Source organism: Danio rerio, chromosome 4 (assembly GCF_052040795.2).
Source record: "Danio rerio strain M-AB ecotype USA chromosome 4, GRCz13ab, whole genome shotgun sequence".
NCBI lineage: Eukaryota > Metazoa > Chordata > Actinopteri > Cypriniformes > Danionidae > Danio > Danio rerio.
The window spans coordinates 15,219,933-15,247,694 of record NC_141024.2 but is presented as its reverse complement, the minus strand read 5'-3'; the positions used below and the strand labels follow the sequence as shown (position 1 = coordinate 15,247,694).

The 27,762-nt window shown below is 34.1% G+C and overlaps 1 protein-coding gene and 1 long non-coding RNA gene across 23 annotated transcripts in view; one reads left to right on the top strand and one right to left on the bottom strand.

Moving 5' to 3' along the window:
• abcc9 (ATP binding cassette subfamily C member 9) overlaps positions 1-27,762 on the bottom strand; it is a 57,294-nt gene that overhangs the window by 17,661 nt on the left and 11,871 nt on the right. For 9 of the 21 annotated variants that reach the window (XM_087247051.1, XM_087247052.1, XM_087247055.1 and 6 more), the window contains 20 exons: positions 24,512-24,682; positions 22,876-23,031; positions 22,654-22,788; positions 22,409-22,571; positions 20,578-20,618; positions 20,358-20,500; positions 20,171-20,285; positions 15,637-15,738; positions 13,276-13,348; positions 11,721-11,826; positions 7,106-7,207; positions 5,379-5,463; positions 5,144-5,224; positions 3,802-3,939; positions 3,532-3,657; positions 2,677-2,776; positions 2,329-2,600; positions 2,101-2,252; positions 921-990; positions 573-730 (listed from right to left, as the gene is read on the bottom strand). In XM_087247051.1, the coding sequence (XP_087103177.1) occupies positions 573-730; positions 921-990; positions 2,101-2,252; positions 2,329-2,600; positions 2,677-2,776; positions 3,532-3,657; positions 3,802-3,939; positions 5,144-5,224; positions 5,379-5,463; positions 7,106-7,207; positions 11,721-11,826; positions 13,276-13,348; positions 15,637-15,738; positions 20,171-20,285; positions 20,358-20,500; positions 20,578-20,618; positions 22,409-22,571; positions 22,654-22,788; positions 22,876-23,031; positions 24,512-24,682 (2,489 nt within the window). Of the gene's footprint in view, positions 1-572; positions 731-920; positions 991-2,100; positions 2,253-2,328; positions 2,601-2,676; positions 2,777-3,531; positions 3,658-3,801; positions 3,940-5,143; positions 5,225-5,378; positions 5,464-7,105; positions 7,208-8,198; positions 8,235-8,875; positions 8,915-11,720; positions 11,827-13,275; positions 13,349-15,636; positions 15,739-20,170; positions 20,286-20,357; positions 20,501-20,577; positions 20,619-22,408; positions 22,572-22,653; positions 22,789-22,875; positions 23,032-24,511; positions 24,683-27,762 lie in introns of all 21 variants that reach the window. The other 12 variants (XM_087247043.1, XM_087247044.1, XM_087247047.1 and 9 more) reach the window with 2 other exon arrangements.
• LOC137491532 (uncharacterized) lies at positions 3,200-26,797 on the top strand. 2 transcript variants are annotated; one of them, XR_015482927.1, is made up of 5 exons: positions 3,200-3,681; positions 3,775-3,945; positions 24,503-24,701; positions 26,423-26,593; positions 26,687-26,797. It is a non-coding gene; the product is annotated as an uncharacterized LOC137491532 (long non-coding RNA). The 2 variants fall into 2 exon arrangements; XR_015482928.1 differs by lacking the exons at positions 24,503-24,701; positions 26,423-26,593; positions 26,687-26,797 and adding an exon at positions 6,115-7,224 and having other exon boundaries at positions 3,562-3,677; positions 3,775-5,979.

Below are 27,762 nucleotides of genomic sequence, written 5' to 3'. Positions count from 1 at the left end.
AGATATAGTTTGATTAACTGACAACTAAATGACAATTTGATTAGGCATTATACCAAAAAACATGATCCTGAATTAGGCAATTTGGTTTACCCTATAAATTTACCCAATTCAAAGCATTTGAGTAGATATATTTCTGATTTGTGGTACCACAGTTCATTCATTCATTCATTCATTTTCCTTCAGCTTAGTCTCTTTATTCATCAGGGGTCACCACAGCGGAATGAACCACCAACTTTCCAGCATATGCTTCACACAGCGGAATGCCCTTCCAGCTGCAAACCAGTACTGGGAAACACACATTCACACACACATTACAGCCAATTTAGTTTACTCAAATTCACCTATAGGGCATGTATTTGGACTGTGGGGGAAACCGGAGCACCAGGAGAAAACCCACGCGAACACGGGGAGAACATGCAAACTCCACACAGAAATGCCAACTGACTCAGCCGGGACTCAAACCATTGACCTTCTTTTTGTGAGGTGACAGTGCTAACCACTGAGCCACCCCACAGTTTATTTGAGTCAAGTTATTTTTATTGACTGTGTACACATTTCAGTGAACTCCTTACTTGGAAGCGACCCGGAAGTATTTCTGTATGAAGTAGAAGGCCACAGCGAGGGGCACCAGTGCAATTAGGAAGGCAGGGGTAACAAAAGCAATGACTCCGATCGCCGATAGACAGAGTAGAGTCGAGCGAGTGAGAGACTCTAGTGTCGGGGGAATGTGCTGTGGAGAGAGAAAGAAAAAAGACGCACATTAACACGCATACGTCACATTCCTCGTCTCATTAATACGATAATGTTGACCGAGGTCACATGCTTGTATGTAGACCCAAGGCTGCTCGTCTCAAGGGTGTTCAAAATGAAACCGACGTACTTCACACTTGACTCTTTCTGTCTGGCGCTCTTTCTCTCACCTGATCGATGATGTTGGTGTCCGCTGAGAAACGATTCAGGATTTGCCCGAGCGGGGTGACATCAAAGAATCTAACAGTGAAATAAAAGGACATTTTATAAGGATGTCCATGTTAAAGGGCTAGTTCACACTAAAAAATGACAATTCTGTTATTAATTACTCATTACTTATGTCATTACAATACCGTTGAGACATTTGTTCATCTTCAGAACACAAATGAAGATATTTTAGATGAAATCCTGGAGTTCTCTGACACTCCATAGACAGCATGGGTTCTGAGACATTTAAAGGCCAAAAAAGCATCCAAAAGCATTGTCAAAACATTCCATGTGGCTTCAACTGTGATCATCACTGTGACCCTGGTAGGTCACTGAGGTCTTCTGATCAGTTTATTCTTTCTGTACCAAGGTCCCGGTGTAAGCGAAGTGGGGATCGGGCTTTTGTGGTTATCGCCCTAAAACTCTGGAACGGGCTTCCACCCCACATCAGACATGCTCCTGTTTTTAAAAAGCGTTTGAAACTCTATCTTTGTTCTCTAGCATATGAGCCTTTTTAATGTTGAGGGGTATGCCTTATGTTTCAATTGTTATGTATGTGATGTAGATTTTACTTTTAGTTTGGATTGTGTTCAGCACTTTGGGCAACATTGTGTTGTAAAAAATGTGCTAGATAAATAAACTTACTAACTAACTAATCAAAACTCCAAGAACACTTTTGTGTATCAATAATGTGATTTGTTCAGAAAGAAGAGAAGAAAGGGGTGAACAAAGTAGTTTTTATGCACACAAAAATGTACTAAAAGTTTCGTTTGATCACAGTTGAAGTCACATTGAATGTTTTGACAATGCTTTTTTAGCCTTGAAATGTCTCTGGACCCTTGCTTTCGATGGAGTGTTAGAGAACTCCAGGATTTCATCCAAAATATCTTAATTTGTGTTTTGAAGATGAACTGAAGTCACATTGAATGTTTTTGGTTCCTTTTCTGGACTTTGAGCGTCTCGGGACTTTTGTTGTCTGTGGAGGATGAGAGAGCTCTCAGATTTCATCAAAAATATCTTAATTTGTGTTCTGAAGATGAATGAAGGTCTCAGAAAATAGAGTAATTATTAACAGAATTTAAATTTCTGGGTGAACTAACCCTTTAAATGTTGATAATAATGTTTATAATGATGTGCAAGCACCTGATGGGAGCATGAATGATCTTATTGAGTAGATTGTGATGAAGGTTTGTAGCTGCAGCCACTCCAAGAAACTCTACGGTTAAAGAAGTGATGAGGCAAAGAGCTATTGCCGCTGCGCACAGGATAATAAAAACCGGCACATAGGAACGATGCTGTAAAATATCCAAAGGGTGTAAATATCAAGTAAAAGGAAACGATTCATTGAAAGAAAAAGAGCTGATGCATCACCTCTGCAATCTGAGTGGCGTCATCGTTCAGTGTGTGATTGAAAGAAGAATTAACAAAACTTTGGTTGTGAGGGTTTGAGGATGTCCAAGCTGCAAGCCAATAGTCGATGGCCACCATAACCGAGTGCTTGGCCAACTTGGACGACACCATTAGGAAGACCATGAGGAAGCCGCCTGAGGAGAGATAGCAGCAGCACATCTTCCATGGGATCTTTGAACGCCGGCTGGTTGTGGTAGACATGTTGTCGTCGTCTTCCTCCTCCACCTCCTCCTCTATGAAATGGAGGGGGGAAAAAAGATGTCCAAGACCATTTTTCAGTGTTTGTGCTGAAAAGTTTACAACAGTTACCTTCATCCTCATCGTCAACATGGTTCTTTGCCTCTCTGGAGTAGAACGCTCTTCTTAAAGTCTTCCTCTCCAGAGTGGTCTGACTCTCCAGATCGGTATCCTGAAGAGACGCAAATCAGAAAGATGTCTGTTTAAATGTACTTTTATACAGTTAATTTGTTTTGTAACTTTTAAATGCATGATTGTTTAGCTAATGATTATTACAAATTCTGTTTTTTTACTGACCCAGACGTCTAAATCTAAAATAGATGGATATGTAATAGCTGCAATGCCATTAACTCTACTTTTATTTTAATTAAAATAATATTAATAAAATAAATGTTGAACCTTTTTGGAACGTGAAAATGAGCAGCTGATTTTATTATCACTGTCATTATCAAAGCTCAATTCCCCAGTACATTTAGCGATCTTAAACATATCTCAAAACTATCCTTTCTGATGTCTTTATTTGATTGTTTTGCTGGTGATATACTTTTTGTTTTATGCCTGTGGTAACGACGAGTAAAACATCACCTCCTTATAGTGTATCAGACATTGCAACTTTAAGTTTAAAAGTAAAACTGACCGTTTTCAAATAAATAATTAGATTTATAATCGGTGCTCAGGACGAATATACTTACATTATCACATAACTTAGGTGGTTAGTGACTCTATACAACTGTTACAAAAATTATGGGAACACAAACATTCTTTGGACAACATTCTCAGTTTGTTTTTATTACTGTATTGTTCATAATGAGCATATTGAGGAATTCCAAGTATATTAAGCATGTCCAAGTAAGAGGATAGTCAATGACATTGAATTCATATCCTAATTATCATAAGAAGAAGAGTTGTGATCTAAAGCAGAATGACCTTTTCAAGCTCTTGATCTTGTCTGTTCATCAGGGTCTTCCAGTGCTCGTAGAGTTCCACATCATGAGTCTGGATATCCTTCAATGTTCCCTCTCTCAGCACTGACCCATCCTTCATGGCTATGATCTAGCACACACAGTAAGACAGTAAGTGGGTTTTCTTTTTAAATAATATGGGATTCGTTTTGATCTTGATTACCATCTTTAAGTGGATTTTATCTTTAATTCAACAACCTTTTTTCAGACCAAACAGAGAAAACCAAGTGGTTACCCAGTCAGCATGGATGAGGTACTGCAGCTTATGGGTGACCAAGACTACTGTTCGTTTGTCGTCCTGAAGGAACTTGAGAATTCCTTCCTGCATCAGATGATCGCTGAGGTGGATGTCCAAGGCAGAAAAAGGGTCATCCTGTTGGTAAGTAAACCCAAATAGTGTTAGCATTGCTTCAAATCAGTATGAGACTTGTTAAACTGAGATTGATCGTGCGGCTTTAATAATCATTGCTTCTACTTGAGACAACATTAAACTCTTAAAAATCATGGTTCAAATTGCAAAGCCAGGAAAAAAAGCTGCTTAATAAATTGTACAGTTCTTAAAAGAACCATCTGTGACACTACTAAAAATTCTTACAAGATTTCCAGAGTCAGATTTAAGCACTTTCCAGGTGGATTTTCAAAACTTCTTAGCACTTTACAAGTGTGGCAAATTACATATTTTCATACATATACAAACTTACTTACATTATACTGTATCATATGCTATTTGTTATAGTATTCTTTAGTATAGTATTTTAAGAAAACGTTTAATGGCATGTTTGCCCCATGCCCAACATTAAATTACTCTCATTTACTCTCTTATATGTAAATTTCTCACATCTTAGTGGTGTCTTTCTTGTATCACTCATCTTAAATTAATATTTGTTTTATCTCTAAAGGTCTCAGATAATATAAAAGGCACAAACACCATGCTATAGGCACATGTGCAGAGTAAAAAATTTAAATTTTATGAAAAGCAAAAATATTTAATTTATGTATTATTAGTTACTTATTTAGTAAGACAAATTATTTTCAATTTGAAATGAAATTTCAAATTTCAAGCATTTTCAAGTATTTCCAGCACCTGTATGAAACTAGGGGGTTACATTTTTGGTTATAAGGAGGTAAAATGTGTGAGAGTTTAGATGTGTTAAAGAGATCTTCATGAAACCATTGATGCCGATAAAGATGCTCATAATAAAACAGTAACTATTTCAATAGCAATCAAAGGCACTTTGAATTTGGCCTGAAATGACACTAAATCAACCCCAATGACTTTCTAGGATGTGAGACATAACGTCACTTCGATGAACGATAATTGGAATGAGATGAATTCACGATCCTGTCCAGAAGGGTGTGTAGTTATGTCCAGTAATCCAATAACAGTCCTTACACATCACTGTGTTTTCTGCGATCGCTGCCACAACGTACCCTGTGCTATCATGTGTCAGTTAAGAAATCTCAACTTGGGAGTACCTCTAAAATCAAATTAAAAGCTGCGGTCATTCATAACATTTCAATCATGTGGCATATCACTTATTCAGGGTGGAGGAAAGACACCATAAGTTTGTTCCTACCAGGAAAACAATGTTGGTGTTCTGGTACAGAGCTCTGGCCACACAGATCCGCTGTCTCTGACCACCGCTGAGATTAATACCCTGTTGGGTTACAACACACAAACACAAGTTAAACACTTTTGATTCTGATGACGTAATGCAATAGTCATGGTAGTTTCAATAACAGGTCTTTATTCAATTAGCATCACGGCAGCTGAGGTCAGAGAGCTGGTTTCAAGCCCAGAGACAGTCTTACCCGCTCTCCGATTTCAGTCTGGTCTCCAAAAGGAAGGAGGTCGATATCTGGTTGAAGCGAGCAGGCATCAATCACAGCTTTGTATCTGTCCAACAAATTTAAAGTTTAAAAATAAAAGAACGTCTCCTCAAAAAACCAAAGCTTAGGAATCTCGAACATGAGCTCTCTAGGGAGCAAAGTCATGACCCGGAGTTTCCAAAGAGAGTTTTATTTTAGCTGAGGTCTGGCCCTGAGCATTGTAAAAATTTCAACCCGCCGAACTTTAAAAAACATCTGTAAGTGCTGACAGATTTAAATTCAAAGCAGTGGTAAAGCTACAAACCACAATGGCAAGTTCACAGCACCTTGTTAAATCAATGATAATATCCATTCACCAATTATGTGGCTGTAATGTGACATATTTCAAACGAATATAGGTAAAAAAATTACATTTAGACTTCATCTATTGAGAATTGATTGGAAAGTCATGTGAAACGTAGGCGATTTGTAATGAAAATATTAAAAATGGGCGGAGCTTTCTTTTTGTGAATTATTCCTTTTTATTAAAATTTGACTGAAAATTAAAAAAGAAGCACCACCACTCAAAACGCGGAAGAAAATGGTTAGACTTTGATTGAAAATTACCAAAAATATGACTGAAAATTAAAAGAGAAGCACCACCACTCAAAACGTGAAAGAAAATGGTTAGACTTTGATTGAAAATTACCAAAAATATGACTGAAAATTAAAAGAGAAGCACCACCACTCAAAACGTGAAAGAAAATGGTTAGACTTTGATTGAAAATTACCAGTTTGACTGAAAATTAAAAGAAAAGCACTGCCACTTCAAATGTGGAAGAAAATGGTCAGACTTTGATTAAAAATGACCAAGATTTGATAAAAAAAATTTTAAAAAGAAGCACCGCCACTCCAAACGTGGAAGAAAAGGGTCAGACTTTGATTCAAAATTACCAAAATTTGACAGAAAATCTAAAAAAGAAGCAGCGCCTCTCAAAACGCGGAAGAAAATGGTTAGACTTTGATTGAAAATTACCAAAATATGACTGAAAATTAAAAGAGAAGCACCACCACTCCAACAAGGAAGAAAATGGTCAAACTTTGATTGAAAATGACCAAGATTTGTTAAAACATTTTTTTAAAAAGAAGCCCCACCACTCCAAACGTGAAAGAAAATGGTCATATTTTGATTCAAAATTACCAAAATTTGATTGAAAATAAAAGAGAAGCACCGCCTCTCAAAATGTGGAAGAAAATGGTCAGACTTTGATTAAAAATTACCAAAACAAACAAATAAAAGAGATTTTCCGTTAATCAACTTACACGATTAATTGTTCACCTAAAAAATAATAATGTACGATAGCAAAATATGCATAGCCTTAAAGAATGATGGAGTAAGGGAAGGCTAATTCGTACAAATTCATACGAATTCAGTCATTTGAAAATGTATGATTTTAAAAAGGAGGCGTGGCATCCAACCCCACCCCTAAACCCCACCACCATTGAATAATGAGCAAATCGTACTAAATTGTATGATTTAGATTGAAAGTTACAAATTGCTGTGAGATTTTGTTCATTAAACAGAATTCTAAGCACGAATATTCAGTTTGAAAGCAAATGGAGTCAATTTATATTTTATATTGACTCTTATTTTAACCGAAATGTTAAGTTCTGATAGAAATAGAGATTTAAGAGATTATTTTTAAGTTTATGAATACTTTTGTCCTCACCTCTGCTTATTGAAAGGACTTCCAAACGTGATGTTTTCCTCTACAGTAGCATTAAGCAGCCATGACTTCTGCGTTGCATAGGCCACAGAGTACCTGTTTTTACTGAGTCATGACAAGACAAGAAAGAAAAAAGGGAAGAATATTTAGTAAGAAAAAGTGGGAAAAAACACTCAGCCTGCCATCACAGCAAACACTAATGGTTCTGATATGAAATGAAGGAAAAAAACGTTGTTAATGATGGGATTTAAGCAACCGATTAAAGATTACAGAACATTAAATAACAAATGCAGGGAGCCCTTCACTGTGAGAGCTGATGTGTGTGTTTGGTCACCGTTTTTAGTTTATTTTCTGCAAAGAAATACATCTGTTACTCCTTCAACATTACAGTTTCTGCCTCAACCAATGGCATAAGCTTGGAAGCCTGTTTGGAAACCAACAATTCCAATTGGTTTCACTCAAAAACAATTTGGCATAGGAACATTTTCCCTCAGAAATTGATAGCCAATGTCACAATTACAGAAGCAGCACATAACGCATTAAATAAACAGTGAAGCTTAGAAAAATAGCCTTATTTCTCCAACATGGCTATATCTTGCTCAACCAATGGCATAAGTTAGGAAACATTTTGTTCGACACTGAAAAAAAGTGGTGTGGAAACCATTTACACTCCGAAAATGCTCGTAAATATAACAATTACATAACATTTTTAAGTATAAAGACCAAACCTGAAGTCATTTCATGTCAAACATACTTAAAAATACACTTTTAAAAGCTTCAAACCCAAACTACACCTCATGACACCTCATGGCTGCCTCCACTTGTATAAACAAACCAGATCTGTTGTGTTTTTAGGTTAAAGAGTCCTGCAGCAGCTAAACCAAATATTGTCTGAAATCAATATCTGTATATGAAAGGCCCAGTGTGTCCAAGAGAGGTGAAGACTCCCGGCATTTTCGCACACTTTGCACTGCACGTCGCACACAAAAAAACAAAAACACCAATTTATCAAAGCCAGAGGAATGCAAAGGAAGGGATACATGTATTGGTAAATGAATGTAAATGTTGAGGACGGGAAGTTTTCGCAAAAGGGTACCTCCGCTCTTCATGAGAAAGCTCCATATCGTGTCCGCTGCAAATCGCAAGTTAGGAACGTTAGAAAATGTTAAAACTGGTTAAATGACCTAAACACTGCAATAGTTAGCACTTGGCAAGCCATTCATCCTGCTGGAAATATAATCTGCTTGTTAACAGATAGAAATTCGCTATCAAAAGGCAAACGGAAACAAATGGTATAAACATACGCTAACAATGTGTTGTTGTACATTCGAAAATCATGAACGTACTGTAATGTTTATATCCATGCCTTTCACACAGTTTCATACCATGATTCATATTTTTGAAATAGATCAAATATTGGTGAAAATATCTGGGATGCGGAGACTTTATTATCCAAACTAAATATCCAGAGACCGTATTATACAACATGATTTTAATAGATTTGCTATAAAGTTTGATTTTATGACTTAATAGACATCATAAATGGCTATTGAGAGAGTTTTTCTCAATTCAAAAGAGTAAAGGCTTGGACCAGTATTTCATAAATCACACACCTTGACAAGCGCACAAGTGGACCATATTTCAATTTGGCTAACTAAAATCCTTTTTTTTGGATGCCATTAGTGTTACAGAAAGTCCTCTGCTTTGGCTTCTAGAGGTCATTTTGTGGCTGTTTTATAGCATGTAAGCATGTGAAGACTCCTAGTGAAATACCTTATGTTCCCATCGAAGAGTATCTCACAATCAGGCAGCCTGATTGAGTAGACCATTGGGGAAGAGGACACAGAGAAACAAACACACACACAGACACACAAATGTGACCAGAGTTAGTTAGTGCATCAGGACACGTGCCGTTCTGTAAGAACAGGACATACTCTCCTTTTGAGGTGATCGGTGATAGGTAAAGTCAGAACTGATCTCCTTATGTATGGAAGATCGTTTCTGATATGGGATTTTAAAAAGGGAGGTAATTGCAACTTTTTATCTCACAATTCTGAATGTATATCTCATAATTCTAACATTTTCGGAATTTATTTGCATGTTTATGAAACACAATTTAGATTTCTTTCTTGGAATTCTGATTTTGTTCATGTCAATTTTGTCTTTTTTTTTGTAATTCTGAATCAGTGTCTCACAATTCTGAGTTTTGTCTCACAATGTTGTATGTATATGCATGTTGATGAAGCAATTCCGACTTTTTTTCTTGTAATTCTAATATATCTTTGCATTGTTAACAATCTTGAACTTGTATCACATACTGTTTACAGATCTGTTTACATCACATCACTTTTCTCACAATTCGGACTAATTTTTTCAGATCTAGAGTTTGGGCCCTATCATATACCCGGCGCAATAAGGCGCAAGATGTGTTTGGCGAGATGCGTTGCTATTTTAAAACCAACGCCACACAAATTTTCCCATTTTGCACCACGTTGTTTAAATAGCAAGTCCATTTTGTGCCACTTTGTGGACTTATGCGTTTGACGGTCAAGAAAAGAGGTGTGTTAAGGCGCATTGTTGGCACGTTGCTGTTCTGAAGAACTACAATAGACAGTGCAATAGACCAGCTGAAAGCCGGTCTGAAGTCCAGCGCAGAGCGCATTAGTTGTGCACCTTAAACGCTTACACATTGCTTAACTCATTAAAAGAATAAGCACAACCATGTTAGACCATGTGCTGCGGGGCAACTGTATTTTTCTGACCTTAAAATAGCAACAGTGTGTTCGACACGCCCTTAATGCTTTTGCTCCATGCTCTTTAGACTTTGTGCCTAGATCGTTAAAGTAAAGGCCTTTGTCTCAGACTTCTTAATTCACATTTCTCAATATGCTTTACAGTTTTGTTCATGCAAATTCTATACAAAGCATTTCTATTTAGCACCTTGCAATTCTGACTGTTCATTTTTACTGCAGGATTCCAATCTTCCCAATCTTCTTTTTTCCACCACAGTTGTCTTTATATCTTGTAATTAACTTTTGTTTCTGTGTCAGAATTTAGAAAGGTCAGAAATGCTAAATATAAATGCACATTTGAAGAATAAAATGTTGCAATTATTCTTGGGGGTGAAATAAGCTTAAACTTGTTTTAGTAATAAATTAGTATTATACTTGAGTTGAAGAGAGATGTCACTGTCATTAGAGAAGGTGAAACTGAAAAACGCATTAATTGCACTGTTTGCAAAGACAGCAGTGCCTGACAAACTGAGATTTCATTTCATTTTTATCCAAATGCAATTCAATTACAACCAACAATTTAGCTTTCCTCCATTTTAACATGAACTGAATGCATATATAAACTAAACTACAGTGGCTCCTAAAAAGAATTCTTAATTGAAACTAAATCAATGTGAGCAAATTCTGACAATTTTCACTATAGAGTGAACAACCCCTTTAAGCCACACTTAATGTATGAATATCATTGAATTATATATAAAAATATCAAAGAAAATATTTTTTAAATATATAATGATAAATCAAATGCATTTCACATGTTTAGGGGCCAAAACAAACCTAAATATTTAAACAACTAAGCAGTTTCATCTGTCAAAATTTGTTATGTTTTTAAATTAATTTTGGTTTTATTAATAGAATCCAAGTTTCAGTGTTAAATTAGTCATTATTTGAATCAATTATAATTTCCAGATGTCTAAGACTCAAATTCCATGCGTTCTTCAATAGTTAAGACTAGGTTGTTGATGCTTTGAACTCAAAGGAAAGATCCAGCATCATTTTTTGCAGAAATCCAATGGTTTAGCATTTACTTTTCCATTGCAATTCACATCTTTAACTGTGATTTAAAGGGATAGTTAACATGAAACTGAAAATTCTGTCATCATCATTTACTCACCATTTACTTGTTCAAATCCTATTTGAGTTTCTTCTGTTGAACACAAAAAAAGATATTTTGAATAATGCTAATAACTAGGCAATTGACTTCCATAGTATTTATTTTCCCTACTACCCAAGTCAGTAAATGCCAGTAACCAGCATTCTTCGAAATATCTTATTTCATGTTCAACAGAAAAAAGAAGCTCATAAATATCTTCCATTCTGGAGCCACTGTACAAAACCATCATTTCTAAAAACTTAAAATCAACGTAGATCTGCTTGGCTTTGCTCACAAATGCTAATCAGAGACCATCTCCAGCACAGAGATGGAGAGATTCACAGAAAGAAGAGCGTTTCACAGAGGACAGAACTAGATGTGGAAGAAAAAAACAGAAGAGATTACAGAGTAATGAAAACACGCACACAATCAGCTCTCACACACACATCTGTGTATGCGCACGGTGGCTCATACAGCATAAACAACAGCAGATGCAATGGACAGAGGGATATATTTGAACAGATATAGACTTTGATTAGCATCTGATGGATCTATCATGCAGATGTACTCCCAGTGATCGGTGGCATTAACACACGTTAAACATTCATCCGCTTTATGGGTTAGGAAACAAACGCTGTGGCCTCTTTGCGTTTTAATCTCAAGCTTCGTAAGCCATTTAGGAATGTATCAAATACGTTTTGGACAGTAATACTGCAAAAGTGTCAGTTCTCACTTGCTCCAGTAGACTTTTCCACTGATGGTCTGCATTTCACCCAGCATGGCCAATAACAGGGATGATTTCCCACAACCCACCTGGCCCACAATCATGGTCAGCTGACCTGAGGAGGGAAACCAGATGAATGTTAATCAGTGTTTGGTTTTAAACGAACAGGGTGTTTTGGCAACTGCTAGTTAGGGCTGAGCGGACTCATTTTATGTGAATGTCAAACCACTAAATCAGAATGTAAACCTATGCCAAGACATTAAGCATTAAGAATTAGTGTTCTCCATTATTGCTATTTATTATTTGGTATTGGGCTTTCTTTGTAACTTTTAACCTAGCAATAAAATTGGAAAATGTGTGGTTAATATTTGGTTAGTTAAATAAATAATTAAATATGGTATAAATAATAATTAATAATAATAATTATAATTATAATAATACTAATTATTATTATTATTCATTAAAATAAAAGTAAAATAAAAATTTAAGTATTCATGATTCATTAACTAAATATATAATTAATTTAAAATTACATTTCTCCTATTATCATTACTATTATTAATAATAATAATAATAATAATAATAATAATAATCGGCACTGGACTTTCTTTTTTTACATTTAACCTAGCAATAAAATTGAAAACTGTGTGATTAATATTCGGTTAGTTAAATAAATAATTAATTATATTAATAAATAATCTAAGAGTATTTATATAATAATAATAATAATAATAATAATAATAATAATAATAATAATAAGAAGAAGAAGAAGAACAAGAACAAGAACAATGTTTGGTATTGGGCTTTCTTTTTAACATTTAACCTAACAATAAAATTAAAAACTGCAATTAATATTTGGTTAGTTAAATAAATAATTAAATATATTAATAAATAATCTAAGAGTATTTATCTTCTTCTTCTTCTTCTTCTTCTTTTTATTATTATTATTATTATTATTATTATTATTTATTATGAATATATAAGTATCCCTGATTCATTAACTAAATATATAAATTATTTAAAATTAGAGCATTATTGTACATTTATTTATTCAAATTATATATAATTTAACTAAATAATTATCAAAAAATTATAATAATGTAATAATATACATTTTTAATATAATTATTAAAAATACTTATCGATAAATTATTAACAAGACTCAACAAGAATTGCATTTATTCATTATGTTTAAAGACTATTTATAATCAATTAATCTGTAAATAATATGAATTGATAAAAACAATGACTCCTTACAAGTTTTTTATAAATAAATAAATAATTAATGCAACTTGGTATCTGAGATTCATTTATTTTATTTAAATATATAAATATATTTATTCGTATACAGTATTTATGATATAGTGTTTTACCTTTAAGAGTAACATTTTCAATTCTCTGTATGTCTATGTGACATAATTGACAATAAAGCTGACTTTGATTTGAAACATTCATTATAAACACTTAACAAGGTTATTTATTTATATATTTATTCATAATATTTCTATATTACAAACATATCATTAATTGTCTGACAGCAAACCCATCACTGAGTGCTGGGTACCTGTAGGAATCCGGATGTTGATATCTGACAGCGTGGACAAATTACTTCCCCATGTGAAGAAGCCATCATTCACCTGAATGAGACATTTGACAAAAGCATGAACAAACAAGAGCTTGAGTGTGATGGAAACAAAGCAGCAGAAACGCACGTGATAAAATCTTTTCATCTGAGACGCATCCGTCACATTTACATCTTCCGGATGTGCTCTGAATGCTGTTTTCCGAATGTTTATTTACAGTAACGATAACAGCCGCATCCATCAGAGCAGCACAGTAGGCTGAATAGTGGGAAAAGAGCGAACGCTGAACAATCGAAAACATCTGTAAGAACCACAGAGACAAACTGGGAGTTAATTCTTGACAGTGACTGAAGTGAAGGAGTGTAAATGTCAGAGCAGATTAGGACATATTCATAACAGAACCAGCGGATGTGACAGTAGGTCACAGTGGGAGAGTCCATGAGGAAGTGTGTGCATGTGTGTCTACGTGTGTATGGACTCATTAGATTAGAGACTTTATTTTTTCACAACCAGTTACATCTTTTTTGTTTGTTTGTTTGTTTGTTTTTTAAAGAGAAGATAAATTGTTAATGGTTCAACCAGCTCCTTACTTGTCTATTAAAAATGTGTATCAGAACTCCTTTAGACTGTCATAACATTTATTATTATTGTGGTTAAGATTAGTAAATACTAGGGCTGTCAAATGATTAAAAAAATTAACTAACTAATCACACTTTTTTTTGTAATTAATTACGATTAATCACAAAAAAAACTTATTTATTACAGAAATAAAAACACAGGCATGTAAGTGGATGTATTTATATATTTATAAAATGTATTTATTCTTTTTTAATAAGTATTTATTATTTTTAGAATAATTTGTAGTCACTGTACATTCTTTTCTCTTCAAAATTACATAAATAATAAATAATGAAAATTATATTTAATGAATATTTAAAAAATATTTAAGATTTGTACTTAACCTATTATTTGTGTTTACATTTAATGTATTTGTTCTTTTATTAGGTTAAAATTTTAGTTCCCGTTTAAGTTGAGGATAATACATTTTATAAAATGACATATTACAGTTATTCTCTATTATTTGTATTTTTGCTCAAAAAAACAAAAATAAATAATGTTGTCCGCAAATCTAAATCAGATCTTTATAATATTTAATATTCGTTTAACTCCTTAGTTAAACCCAATTTAACTGAATTATCCATGGAATTGTTGAGGCATCTGGATTAGAGAGCAAAATCAGATTAAAAAACGAATCATAAAATTATGTACAGAGGCATGGCGAAGGAAATGGACCCTCTGGGGACCAAAAGACAGAGAAAGACCACCCCCCTTTCCAACCCCCAACAAAATAAACACTTAAATTAATGTCCTTCTGATTTTTTTGTTCCAGTTGCTCTTCTCGTGAGAATCCTGAACTACACTCAGAGGGAAGCTAAACTCAAAACCATCATGTCTGAGAAACTATCCCAAACCCCATATGAGGGCTTTTAAACTGGCTGAGAAAATAATCAAAAAAATTGCTGTGTAAGGCAAGAAACGGCAGGTGCAAAAACAGGGTCAAAAAACGTATTTATCATTTAGTATTTATCATAATTTTCCACTCAATAAATTACATTAAGAATTGTTAAAAAATGTTTAACAGGTTGTCTAAAATGTTATGTTTAAATATGCAAATGAGGCAAGATTTTGCAAACTCATTTAAACTTATTTCTAGCATAAAAAAATCAGAAGATTTAGATGAGGTCAGGTTAAAAAACAGTAAATACAGTCCAGAAGTATAGAGTTAAATGTAGAAAAAATGTTTAAAAGGTTGTCTAAAATGTATGTTTAAATATGCAAATGAGGCAAGGTTTTGCAAGCTCATTTTCACTCATTTTTAGCATAAAATATCAGAAAATTTAGATAAAAATCAGTAAAAACTGTCCAGAAATGTAAAATTAAATGTTTAATATAAATGAACTATGAAAATGTCCTTATAGATCTAAATAAAACTGTACAATTTAAGTATTAAGTTTATATGCTGTAGAAATATATCTCCATAGCCCAGCGCAGGACAAAAAACATTCTGTGAAAATTTGTATTATTAATATCTACAGGCACAAATTGACAGAGTGTACCAACAGAAACACATATAAGTGCATTTTCTGTCTTTACTTTCTATTAGACAGAATATGTAAAAATCCGCAAATATCAAAATGGAGTAAAGCCACCTGTTGTATAGCCGTGACTGAAAGGTTAGTGGCATCTGGATGGGAACATGCAGATCTCTTATAAAACTTTAGCACATGTTGTGTTAGCGAGAAGCGTTTGAGAAAAGAGTGTTGGGGATAGTGACGTCTGACCTGTACAGCCACATCTTCGGTCTCGGAGGGCCGCAGCTGCCTGCGCACTGGCTGCTCGTAGTTATCCATACGATAACGGCCCTTTCTGTTGATAGCCTTCGTCTACAATATTACAGAGAAAAAAGATTTGTTATAATTCATACAATTGAAGTCAAAATTATTTATTATTTATATTATAGCCCTCCTAAATATTTCCCAAATGATGTTTAACAGAGCAAGGAATTTTTGACTGCATTTTATATAATATTTTTTTGTCTGAAGAAAGTCTTATTTATTTGATTTCGTCAAGAATAAAAGAAGTTTCACATTACTTAAAAAGCATTTTTAGGTCAAAATTAATAGCTAATATTTTTTTTGTTTGATTGTCTACAGAACAAACCAGTGTTATGCAATGATTTGTCTAATTATCTCTAACTTGCCTAATTAACCTAGTTAAGCCTTTAAATGTCACTAAACTGAATGCTAGTACCTTTAGTAAAATATTATGTACTGTCATCATGGCAAAGATAAAAGAAATTAGCTATTAAAACTATTATGTTTAAAATACTGTTGTTAAAATATTTTTGTGTGCATGTGTATGTGTTTTTGAATGTGCTCGCCTCCTGTTTTAGACCCCTAAATGTGGGAGAGTTTTCTCTAGAGACGTGACCCTGTGGAGTCTCATGTTTGCTGTTATTGGAGGTCATGATGAGTGTTATGACGTCAAGATTAGCTCAATTAGAATCGCTGCTTTTTATGCACATAAACACTAAATGCACGTTACTCTGTCCACAATATGTACTTGATTATTTGACAGTTTTGAAAACTATGGATTGAAATTTGTTGAAACTTTTGTGTGTTTTAGATCGTCTTTACCCTTATAGTAATTTAATAGAAAATATTAATCAGATATTTGTAAGATATGTCTAAAATGTTAGACTTATAATAGATTAATAATATGACTAACTGATTCTATAAATTTTAATTTATATTTGTATTTTATGCATTCCTGGAGCACAAAAGCTGTTTTATTTCACATGGCTGCATTTTTGGCAATACATTTTTTAATAAGAAAATCATTAGATTATTAAGTTTATATTCCATGAATACATTTTGTAAATTTCCCAATTTAAATATACATAAGAAAATGTTTGATTAATAATGTGCATTGTGAAGCACTTGACAAATTTACAGGCAATTTTCTAAGTATTTTTAGAATCTCAGATTACAGATTTACACTTATTTGTTTGGTATTTTGTGTCCGAGAGTCACATATAAATTATATATAACTATATATTTTTGTAATTAAACTGTATGATACACATAATTACTTAATGTACTCTTGCATAAATCTCCTTATTAAATAAACCCTGCATATAACATTTTATATTAGTTTCATTTTCTCAAATGATTTTAAGGATTTTAAATGATTTTAAAGAAGATTTTTTTGGAAAACGGCAATCGTGTAAATGTATATTTACAGTATTATTACTATAAATAGAATGCAAACGTATTAAGTATTAATAAGTAAAAAAAAACTGAACATAGACAATTTCAAAACTCCAGTCCATTCAGAAGCCAATCATTATCATCTTCAATACTCTCTTTCTAATCCTAATTTAATCCTAAAAAGTATTAATCTATTTTTCAGTTTTTGTATGGCTTAATTACTTAGAGTATACTTGAATAAGTGTAAATTTGTCTTAAAAAATATGCATTTAACAGATTATATCAAGAGAATGACTTTAAGTAGCTTTTCTGGGTAAACAGGATGCAAAGTGATCGATCAGATCACATTTATACTCCTGTGCTCACCAACAAACATCACACACGATTCTCACAACCTGCAGTCATGTCCTAAAACAGGGATCATGATCTCCTGCTTAGACCCAGCCGAGACATTTTGCCAGCTTAACACCAGTTCATCTCTTGGAAACCCCTTCCTTTCACTCTATATATTTCCGTCCCCAGCATCAATGTCTGGTTCCCTCCCTTTCAATCACCCCCAGGCTTCTCTTCTCCTGTCTGGGGACGTGTAGTTATGATCCTGTCATATATTTGTCCCTCTCTCAGAAACAGCTGAGGGCAGAGAGAGCGAGAGAAGCTTCTCTTCAACACGTTTATGAGAGCTCAGTAATGCCGGTTCAGGAATGAGCAGCTCCCGTTTCAGTCCCCTAAATGTGGGAAAGTTTTCTCTAGAGGCGTAACCGTGTGGAGTCTCATGTTTGCTGTTATTGGAGGTCACGAAGAGTGTTATGATGTCAAGTTTAGCTCGGTTAGAATCACTGGTTATTTATGTGTAAAAGCACTTATATTTAAATGTTTTTACACATAAATATGTGTATTTGTATACAATTAAAGCGAAAATTGTGATCCCTCCTTTGAAATTGTAATTCTATTAAAACATATTTCCCAACTGCTGTTTAACTGAGATTTTTTTATCACGTATTTGTAAACATAATAGTTTTAATAACTAATTTCTAATAGCTAATTTCTTTTTTCGGCCCCCCTTTATATTGAGTGGCCTTAACTAATATACTTACACAGGAATAAATATTGTTTGTTACAATGTACTTATTGTGTAAATACATGTATTTACTGTGTACTTATGCTTGATTAAATGCATGCATGTAACTACATCTGTAATTAACTTTTGTAATTACATTTGTAAATACACTGTTGACCATCCCTTACACCTTAACCCACCCTTAAACCTACCCAAACCTGTCCATAACCCAACCTCTACCCCAACTCAAAAGCACCACAAGTGTTCTCAAATACATTATAAACACAGTAAGTACATTGTATTTATTTTTTTGATGTAAGTACATAGTGGTTAAGGACACTAAATATAAAGTGGGACCCTTTTGTCTTAGCCATGATGACCGTAGATAAACTCACTAGCTTTTTTGCAATATATTACTATAGACCCCTTTCACAGGTTTCTCAGTAGCGGAAGTAGTCATAATAGGGAAAACTTAGAGCGCAGTGAATGGGAAAATACAAGAAATACTTTTTTTTTCAATTATATTTGCTGAAATAATAAAAGAAAAACTCCACGATGATGTAATAAAGACTTTCAGAAAACTTTTGGCAGCCAGAGGAGAGAATAACGTCAAATTTACTGTCCTTTCCCATAGACGCTGCATAAGAAACGCCTCGCACAACCGGTAATTTGTTTTTTGTAATTTGAAGCAAAGATGATATACATACAGAAACACATATAAATGTTCATACATTTTTAAAAAAAACAAATATTAAAAACTGTCAACGATTTAGGATGCTGATGAGCGTTAAACACGTCATAACAGGCTTGTGAAAAAGTCACAGCTTTAAGTGCAATTTAAGGCTTAAATAGGTTAACAAGGCGAATTAGGTTAATTAGACCAGTCATCGGATAACATCGATTTATTCTGTAGCCAAATGAAAAATATTATAATTCTTAAGGTGGGTATTAATTTTGACCTTAAAAAATATTTTCAAATAAATGTAAAAACTACTTTTATACCAGCCAAACTAAAATAAAGAAGACCTTTCGCCAGCAGAAACAAATATAATACTGTGAAAATGTCCTTGCTTTGTTGAACATTGTAAATATTTGGGAAATATTTGAAAAATAATAAACTTCACATAAGAACTAATCATTTTGCCTTGAACTCTATAGTGAAATGTGGTACAATCTTATGCCCTTAATCTAGCTAACCTATGTTATTTGTGTATAGAAAAAAAATGAACTTCCTGTGATAAAGTTATTAACATCAATATCTATTTGTGTTTTTAATTCCGCTGCAGAGCAAGAAAAGTCTCAGTTCATCAGAATATAATATTTCTGTCTTAAAGCTGATCCAAGGACAATACATCCCTTTTTAATAATTCAGAAAAAGCTATTCTGAAACCAAATACACTACTTAAAACTTTTTCTAGAGAACTAAATATAAATTAGATCATCACAAGGCAACCCAGCCACATCATTTAAATTTACAATATATACACAAATATTCCTCCAAAGTTGCTTTTGCACCAGATGTTACATGAACTTGTGTATAAGAACTATCCAGGTTCTGACTGGATCATTTAACAAATTGCCCCACTATAAACATTTTCATTCCATCTTTATTTGTTGATGAAAAAGTCTATTTTTTCAGGTAAAACTGATTTTATTTTATTTTTTTCTAGTTTCTTTCAGTGAAAAAAAAGTCACTGACTAATAAAATCAACGGAATTAACCATCCTAGGTTGATAACGTTTTCCTTCTCTGGGATTTTACTGCTTGTAGGAAATGTAAAAAATATTAGGTTTAATTCAGTAGCATAACTTTCTGACACCTTTATGGCAATAACGTACATTTAAAATAAATACGGGAAAAGACAGAGTGGATCTCAGAGAGTCTCCAAAATTAAGCCAAGAAAAGACTTGTTATGTAACTTAAATATTGTGTCAACCAGTCCCATTAGGTGCGGTTAATATTAAATAAGAGCAAATTAGAGCAAATTTTTCAGAACCCATGACACAAACTATCTGAAATTGTGTTGAAAGGTTGTGTGTGCCTACTCACATCGCCTTGGTATTTGTATTTCTTGCCGACTTCAAGAGACATGCACATATCTCCATTTCTCCAGCTGTCGTCTCCAATCTCATCACTTTGCAGGAACTCGCTGAGCTTCTGTACACTGCAGACATCAATCAGATGATTAGATCCTTCCAAAGTAACATTTTACTGCTGATTTAGTTTAGCCACATACCTGACAAGAGCCTTGACGGCAAACCTGACAACCGTGGACAAAAGGAAGAGTGGAGTGACCAGGATGTGGAATAGAGCCAAAGAGGCAAATGCCTTGGCAGGACTGAGCCTGTCCTCCTCAATGTAGGCATGTGTGACGAAGGTCTACAATAACAAGAGTGCGTATGGTCACACTGGAAAAAATACAACCGGATCAAAGCCTGTGATTGTGCATCTCTTACCGCCAACACTGCAGCAATGGGAATGGCGGCATTCATAAATACTGTGAAGATGAAGAAAAAGAAAACTTCAGTTAATGTACTATCAAATCAGCAAATGACAGTATGGATTGAGGGAGGGAAATTTCAAGGGAAGCAGTTTACAGGGTTTAAACCAATTATCAAATTCTCTCACTTCAGAAAACTGAATTTCCATGGAATCTAATAAACTGAAAAAGCATGATGCTGTTGTACTTGTGCATTAATAATATAACATAAAAAAGTATGTCAATATTATGTAATGTTGAACTTGTATCTTAATAATACAACAAAAATAAAATGTCAATATTATGTAATAACACATTACATTGTTTTTAGCTTGAATATTATTTTGCCCTGACTTAATAAAAATAGCCACTCCAAAAACAAAATTGTATAATTAAAAAAAAAAAAAAAAAAGATCCATCTTTGAAATGGTCAATTTGAAATCAAATCTCATCAAAATGTAAATCATCCTGTCATGTTAGCCTTAGTTAATAGGTACAGTCTGTTGAAAACATTTGACTTAAGTGACTGTAATTTGCACAAGTGTATTTTTGGCAATGCTGTATTTTTTTTAGGAAAAAAATCATTAGATTATTAAGTAAATATCATTTACCATGAAGATATTTAGTAAATATCCTAATTTAAATAAATCTAAAAAATGTTTGATTAATGATGTGCATTGCGAAGCACTCCACTTTACAACAATGTTTTTAGATTTTTTTTAAACCCTCAGATTACAGATTTACACTTATTTGTTTGTTATTTTGTGTTCTAGGGTGACATATATTATTATATATATATATATATATATATATATATATATATATATATATATATATATATATATATATATATATATATATATAATGTAATTCTGTGATAAAATTTTTTATATTTAACTGATTATATCAAGAGAATGGCTTTTCTGGGTAAATACGACTCAAAATGGAGCAAGTTACGTTTATACTCCTGGCATGTTAGCCTTATTTATTAGGTACAGTCTGTTGAATACATTTGACTTGAGTGACTGCCAGTTAATGAATGAGAAAGGAATAAAACGGAACTAAAAACTAGCCTAACCATAACAATGAGCAGCATGACATAAAAATAAAGTATATAAAAATAAAATGTGGATAAGCGCAAACATATTCCCTGAGTTTCAATGGCTGCATCCGAAATTGCATACTTCCATACTATATAGTACGTTAAAAGCAGTATGCAAGCCAAGTTGTCGCATGTTGTCGTTAGTCGCATGCCATTTCTGTTCTCGCACTCATTGGCCACAGCTTTTCTCACATGGAGGAAGGGGCGGAGCTATCAGGCACTAACATTGGATTATTTTATTTATTTTGTATTGTGAAAGGAAAATTCCCCCACATGCTGCCTCCCGATGGTGAATGAGGTTATACTGATGGCTGATACTATTTGGTAGTTTGGCCATTTATTTCACTAATGTCAAACTAATGACGACTCTCAAAGACTGTCAGACTGTAAAAAAACGATAGTGTTCCATTTGGGATGACTCTAAATTTATATACTATACTGCTGAGTGTGTAAGTACATAGTGCATAAGTGCATAATGTGCCTTTTGGGACACAATGTATAAAGAACGTACTTTTCTAACAGTCATTTAAAGTCCAATTTAAATTCAAATGTACTTCATACTCGAGTACTAGTAGGCTTTTTCAGCCACAGCCAATGTGTGACTGAATTACACATTTTAAAATTCCATGAAATTCCAAGAGCCTATGAGAACCCTGAGTTTATGATTAAAGGCGGGGCATATGATTGGGGGTGGAGCATGTCATACTGGACATTGATGTATGGAGAGCGAATGTCTTGAGACTGGTCAGCTCTTTTCCTCTGGTCTCCTCCACACGGTCACAGAAGATGTTCTCCCACGCATAGAGCTTCAGCAGTTTTATTCCCTTCAGGATCTCTGTGGTTTTTTTAAGACGATCTGTCGAGTAGTCCTATGAAAATATCAAGAAGTTAAAAAACATGTCGACATGTTTACCGCACGCACACAAACACAAAGGTGTAAGTTACGCTCACCAGAGTGCTTTTCTGAATGTCTGCCAACTTGGTAGCAATGAGGTACTGAACTGGGGCCAGCAGCAAAATAACGCCGGCCCCTATCAATGCGCTGTTGCCCAACAAATAATACAGCAGGATCACTCCCATGATGATCTATGGACACAAATAAGACTTTGTTTTGTTTAGAGATGCACTTTGTTTGATGCGTCTGCTCTGGGAGATTTTGACTATGGTATTTACCTGAACTGGCATGGCCCACAGGTTGGGACATAAGAAGAGAAACCACATGAGTTGATTGGTTTCTATGGCAACAAGATTGTTGATCTGGCCTAGGGTCATCTCTCCCATTGACATGTTGGAAGTGGAGAGACGCAGGATTTTATTGTAGATCATTGCCTTGAGGATGAGAACATCAGAATCAAAAATCATTTTATAATTGAACGTTTTACGTTTTTCATCAAAAAGATTTATCATTTAATTTAGCTTCGTTTAAATGAAATAAAACTTCTAATACTTTTAGTTAACAATAACAATAATTGCCAGGAGTAGACTAGAAAACTAGACTAGTTGATCAAAACCTTTTATTGAAGTTGTCCTAAAATTACCAAACAACACCCATTTTTGTCTTGGATCAATTTTGAAAAACTTTTTTTCATAGAATAGAATAGAATAGAATAGAATAGAATAGAATAGAATAGAATAGAATAGAATAGAATAAACTAGATGAGAACAGAGCCGAGTTGAACACGTTGATAATTGAACATAACTAAACTGAACGGAACTGAATAGGATAAAATAGAACAAAACAGAAGCATATAACAATGTAGAACCAAACCGAAATGAGTTAACACAAATAAAAACAATTGAAGAAAATGGGAATATGTAGAGTAGGATATACTCAGATATGCTAGACAAACCATATTGAAATCAAATTAAATGGAATGCAACAGTAGATTATGACAAAAAGTGAAAAAATGAATAACAAAGAACAGAATGGAGTAATAAAAATGGAATTAGGCATAATTCACAAGACCAATGTAGAAATAAATAATCAAAATATGACTCAATGTGGGAAAAACTAATAAAAAAACTAATAATTTGACAGAATAGAAGAGAGTAGAATAGAAAATCTTCACGTTTCTACAAAAATTGTCCTGTGCATATATATGTTGATGTTTTTTCAATTACAGAAATTTTGACTTGACTAACAATAATTTTGTTTTATACAATACAACTTTAAAAAAATAAATATGCTTTTTCCAGTACTGGTTTGCAGCTGGAAGGGCATCTGCTGTCTAAAACATCCCAGAAGGTAAGCAACGTCATAAGGCGTTAAAATTAGGTTAGATTTAGGTTGACATCAGGTGACCAAAATTTAATGTCAAGCCAGCGTCTAAGGACAACATAATTTTGACATCCAATAATGACGTTAAATGATGTTGATTTTTGGTTGTGTTGTAAAGTGAACAAAATCCAATGTTGAGCAACATCTTAAACCAACGTCATATCGAGGTTAATATACTGAAATTTAATTGTCAGGTATGGCAACCAAAATCCAATGTCTAATAGACGTCATAGTGCTAACGTCCACACAACGTCAAGCTGTAACATCAATAGACGTTGATATTTAATTGATTTTAAGATGGATGTTTGACATTTACGTCGGCCTGATGTTGGCTTCTGGCGTCAACCTGGTTTTTATTTCCAAACAAAATGCAACGTCCCCCAGACGTTGGGGTACACATCAATCTGACCTCTGATAAATAAGGGACTAAGCCAAAGGAAAATGAATGAATGAATGAAAATAAATATGCAATGAATTTGAAACATAGGTTTATCTTTGACTCTCTCTGTGTTTGTCTTCCAGTAAACTTACAAGCAGCGCCCCGCGCAGGTTAATGCCCGTCTCTATTGTGACGTAGTAGGAGGCCTGCAGGAATGTTCTCTGCAACACAAGCGCCAGGAACAGCAGAACCGCCAGAACAGACGTGTTCTGCAGCAGCTCAGTGGAAGACATGAAGTACACCCCGAAAGTCATGTTCCCTGTCTGACGGCACATAAACAGAGTATGAACACACACACACGTAATACAGAAAAACATTTAAGCCCTCACTGATGTCATACACAACCACACACACACACACGTACGCACTAAAATAAAAAGAAGGAGGCACTTATGCAGAGTGTCGCTGGCAGCAATGTGCGCTTGAGAAAGAGTGTGATGTGAAAGGCAAATTTTCCACGTCAAACAGATATGTATGCCTGCCTTTATTTTGTCACACACACACATTGTGTAACAGGGAGCATAAAAAGTAATTGGATATATTAAAGCCAAACACAAATGCAGGAATTTCACAAAACATGCCAATAGTATTTGTAAGAAAAAAATAAAGTTTTTAAATGAGTTTTTATGATTTTATTTTGTTTATTTTAATTAGTGTGTTTATACATGTGTAATCATACAATTTTATTATACAATCATTTTATTATTTTATAATTATATCATTTTAAAAGGCACAGACTATTTAAATGACACGTACAATAATGTTTTATTATTTATACCATGATATGAAACAGCATTTCTAATAATAATAATAATAATAATAATAATTTCTTACATTTATATAGCAATTTTCTGAACACTTAAAGTGCTATACAAATATTTTGGAGGAATCTCCTCATCCACCACCAGTGTGCAACATCTACTCGCATGACGGGACGGCAGCCATCTTGCGCCAAACCGCACACCACACACCAGCTGATTGGTGGACAGGAGAGTGATGAAGCCAATTATGATATAGGGATGGTTAGGAGGCCATTATGGACAGAGGCCAGTGGGCAAATTTGGCCAGGATGCCAGAGTTGTACCCGGGATTTTTAACCACCACAGAGAGTCAAGGCCTTGGTTTAACATCTTATCCAAAAGACGGCACTCACTGAGCAGTATAGAGTCTCCTTCACTATACTGTGGCGTTAGGACCCACACAGATCACAAGTTGAGCACGCCCTTCTGGTCTCACTAACACCCCTTCCGGCAGCAACCTGGCTCTCTCATGTGGTCTCCTATTGAGGTACTGACCGGGTGCAGCCCTGCTCCATTATTTAATTCCTTACATTTATATAATGCTTTTCTGGACACTTAAAGCACTTTACACATTTTTTTGGGGGGGATTTCCTCATCCACTACCATTACTATGAAATTTAATATTTCTTAATACAATAATATTACGATTTTCTATTTTGTAATTACCATTTGTAATTTATTCCTTCAGTGTCAGACAGTCCTGAATAAATAAAATTAATACGCAGAAAATGATTATCCTGTTTAATATTTTTTAAACTGTAATACATTTATAGTGTCACTTTATTGTACTCTAATTACTAAAAACTAGTGCTGGGCAAAGATTACTGTGTAATGTTACTGTACTGTGTATATGTATTGTCTATATATAAATACACACATGCATGCATATATTTGAGAATTTGATATAAGATATATATGCTTAGACAACAGTTCTGTTTGGTTCTTGAATCTGATTGGCTGATAGCCGTGCAATATTCTGCAAATAACAGCACTCATACAGCCTCTTTACCCTTCAACCTTGTGTATTACTTCGCCCACATACAGCGACAAGCAGAGGACACTCAATAGTTTGACAATTATTGCAGCTATAGGACAACATAATGCACTTTTGAGGTTTTTTTAGTCGTGAATGTAGTTGTTTCGATTGCAACTATGCATTTTATTTTTGAGGACAGTGCCTATTTTTAATATTTATAATTACAGAGCATCGGATCCAGTGCATTGGCTGCCATCAGCCTGTCTAAGCAGCGCAAAGAAAGTGACAGTTGACGTTCCACCGCGACAAAGACCTCTTAACAAGTTCTTCGGGGAAGAAAAACTGCATTTTCTCAGCTTAAGTTTCAAAATACAGCTGAACAAATTATTATAAAACAGGTAAGTGACACTCTAAGTCGATCTCACTCTTTTGTCTTTTTTGTATTTACACCACAGAAACTGATAGTGTTTGCTTTGCTCTGGCTTTTTCAGGGTTATTATTGTGATCTCCCGATTGCAACAGAGAAGTACTGACAAATCTCAGTTGACTGATGGCATTTCATGTCGTTCAGCCTTATAATCTTAAAATGTAAGCAAACATTACCTGTTTTATCATCACTTTAGACATTACTCTAGAGAGTCATTCAAATACTAACACTAAAGTGACGTTTGTGAAGTAGCTACGGTTCCTGCTGTTCTGACATCAGCTGCAGATGTGAATAAGCGGCGGAAGAAAGTAGTTCCTTGTACAAAATGGTTTGAGACTCATTGTATTTGATTTTACTTTTTATACACACGATTATGCAGTTGAACTGTTGTATAAATGCAATATCACATGAGTAGCAGTGCGATATGGCTGTATGTTGGATATAGCAGACTGATATACAGCCATATCGCACTGCTACTCGTGTGATATTGTTCATATATGATACAAATTATATATAAATTTAAATATCAATGTAACAAAATTGTTTTTTATATATGCATGTGTATCACATATACATAATAAATAAATATAATACTTATATATTATGTTAAAAAAAAACTTTTATTTTGGATCGTGATTAATCTTTGCCTAGCACCAATAAAAACATCAATTTATTTCAAAAATTCTTCTTTAACCATAATTTTGTTGTTTGGGGGGATATTTTGGTTGCAGACGTGTGCTCACACCAAGACGAAACAAATGCGGTGATTTCATTTATTCAATCAGCTGAGTTTTTATTACATCCTGAATTTTTCAGCACTGAATTCATCTTTATCTAAACCTCGGGAGAGTATTTATCCGAACGCACATGACATCATGGCCGTCCGAGCAAAGGAAAAGCATGTTGTGTGAAATCTAATAACTGCTGTCATATCGAGGCGATGACATACAGTGCTCTCATTAATAGCACTGACGCCTCTGTGACATCACGCAGGAAGCGATAAATAACAAGGCAAAACAGAAGATATCAGACCATAGATCATTCTCTCCAATACTGTCGCGTTGCTCTCAGGAAAAATAAATACGGGTCTAATTAGTAACATAACCACCAGACCAATATCTGCAGCAAATCAAACAAAAA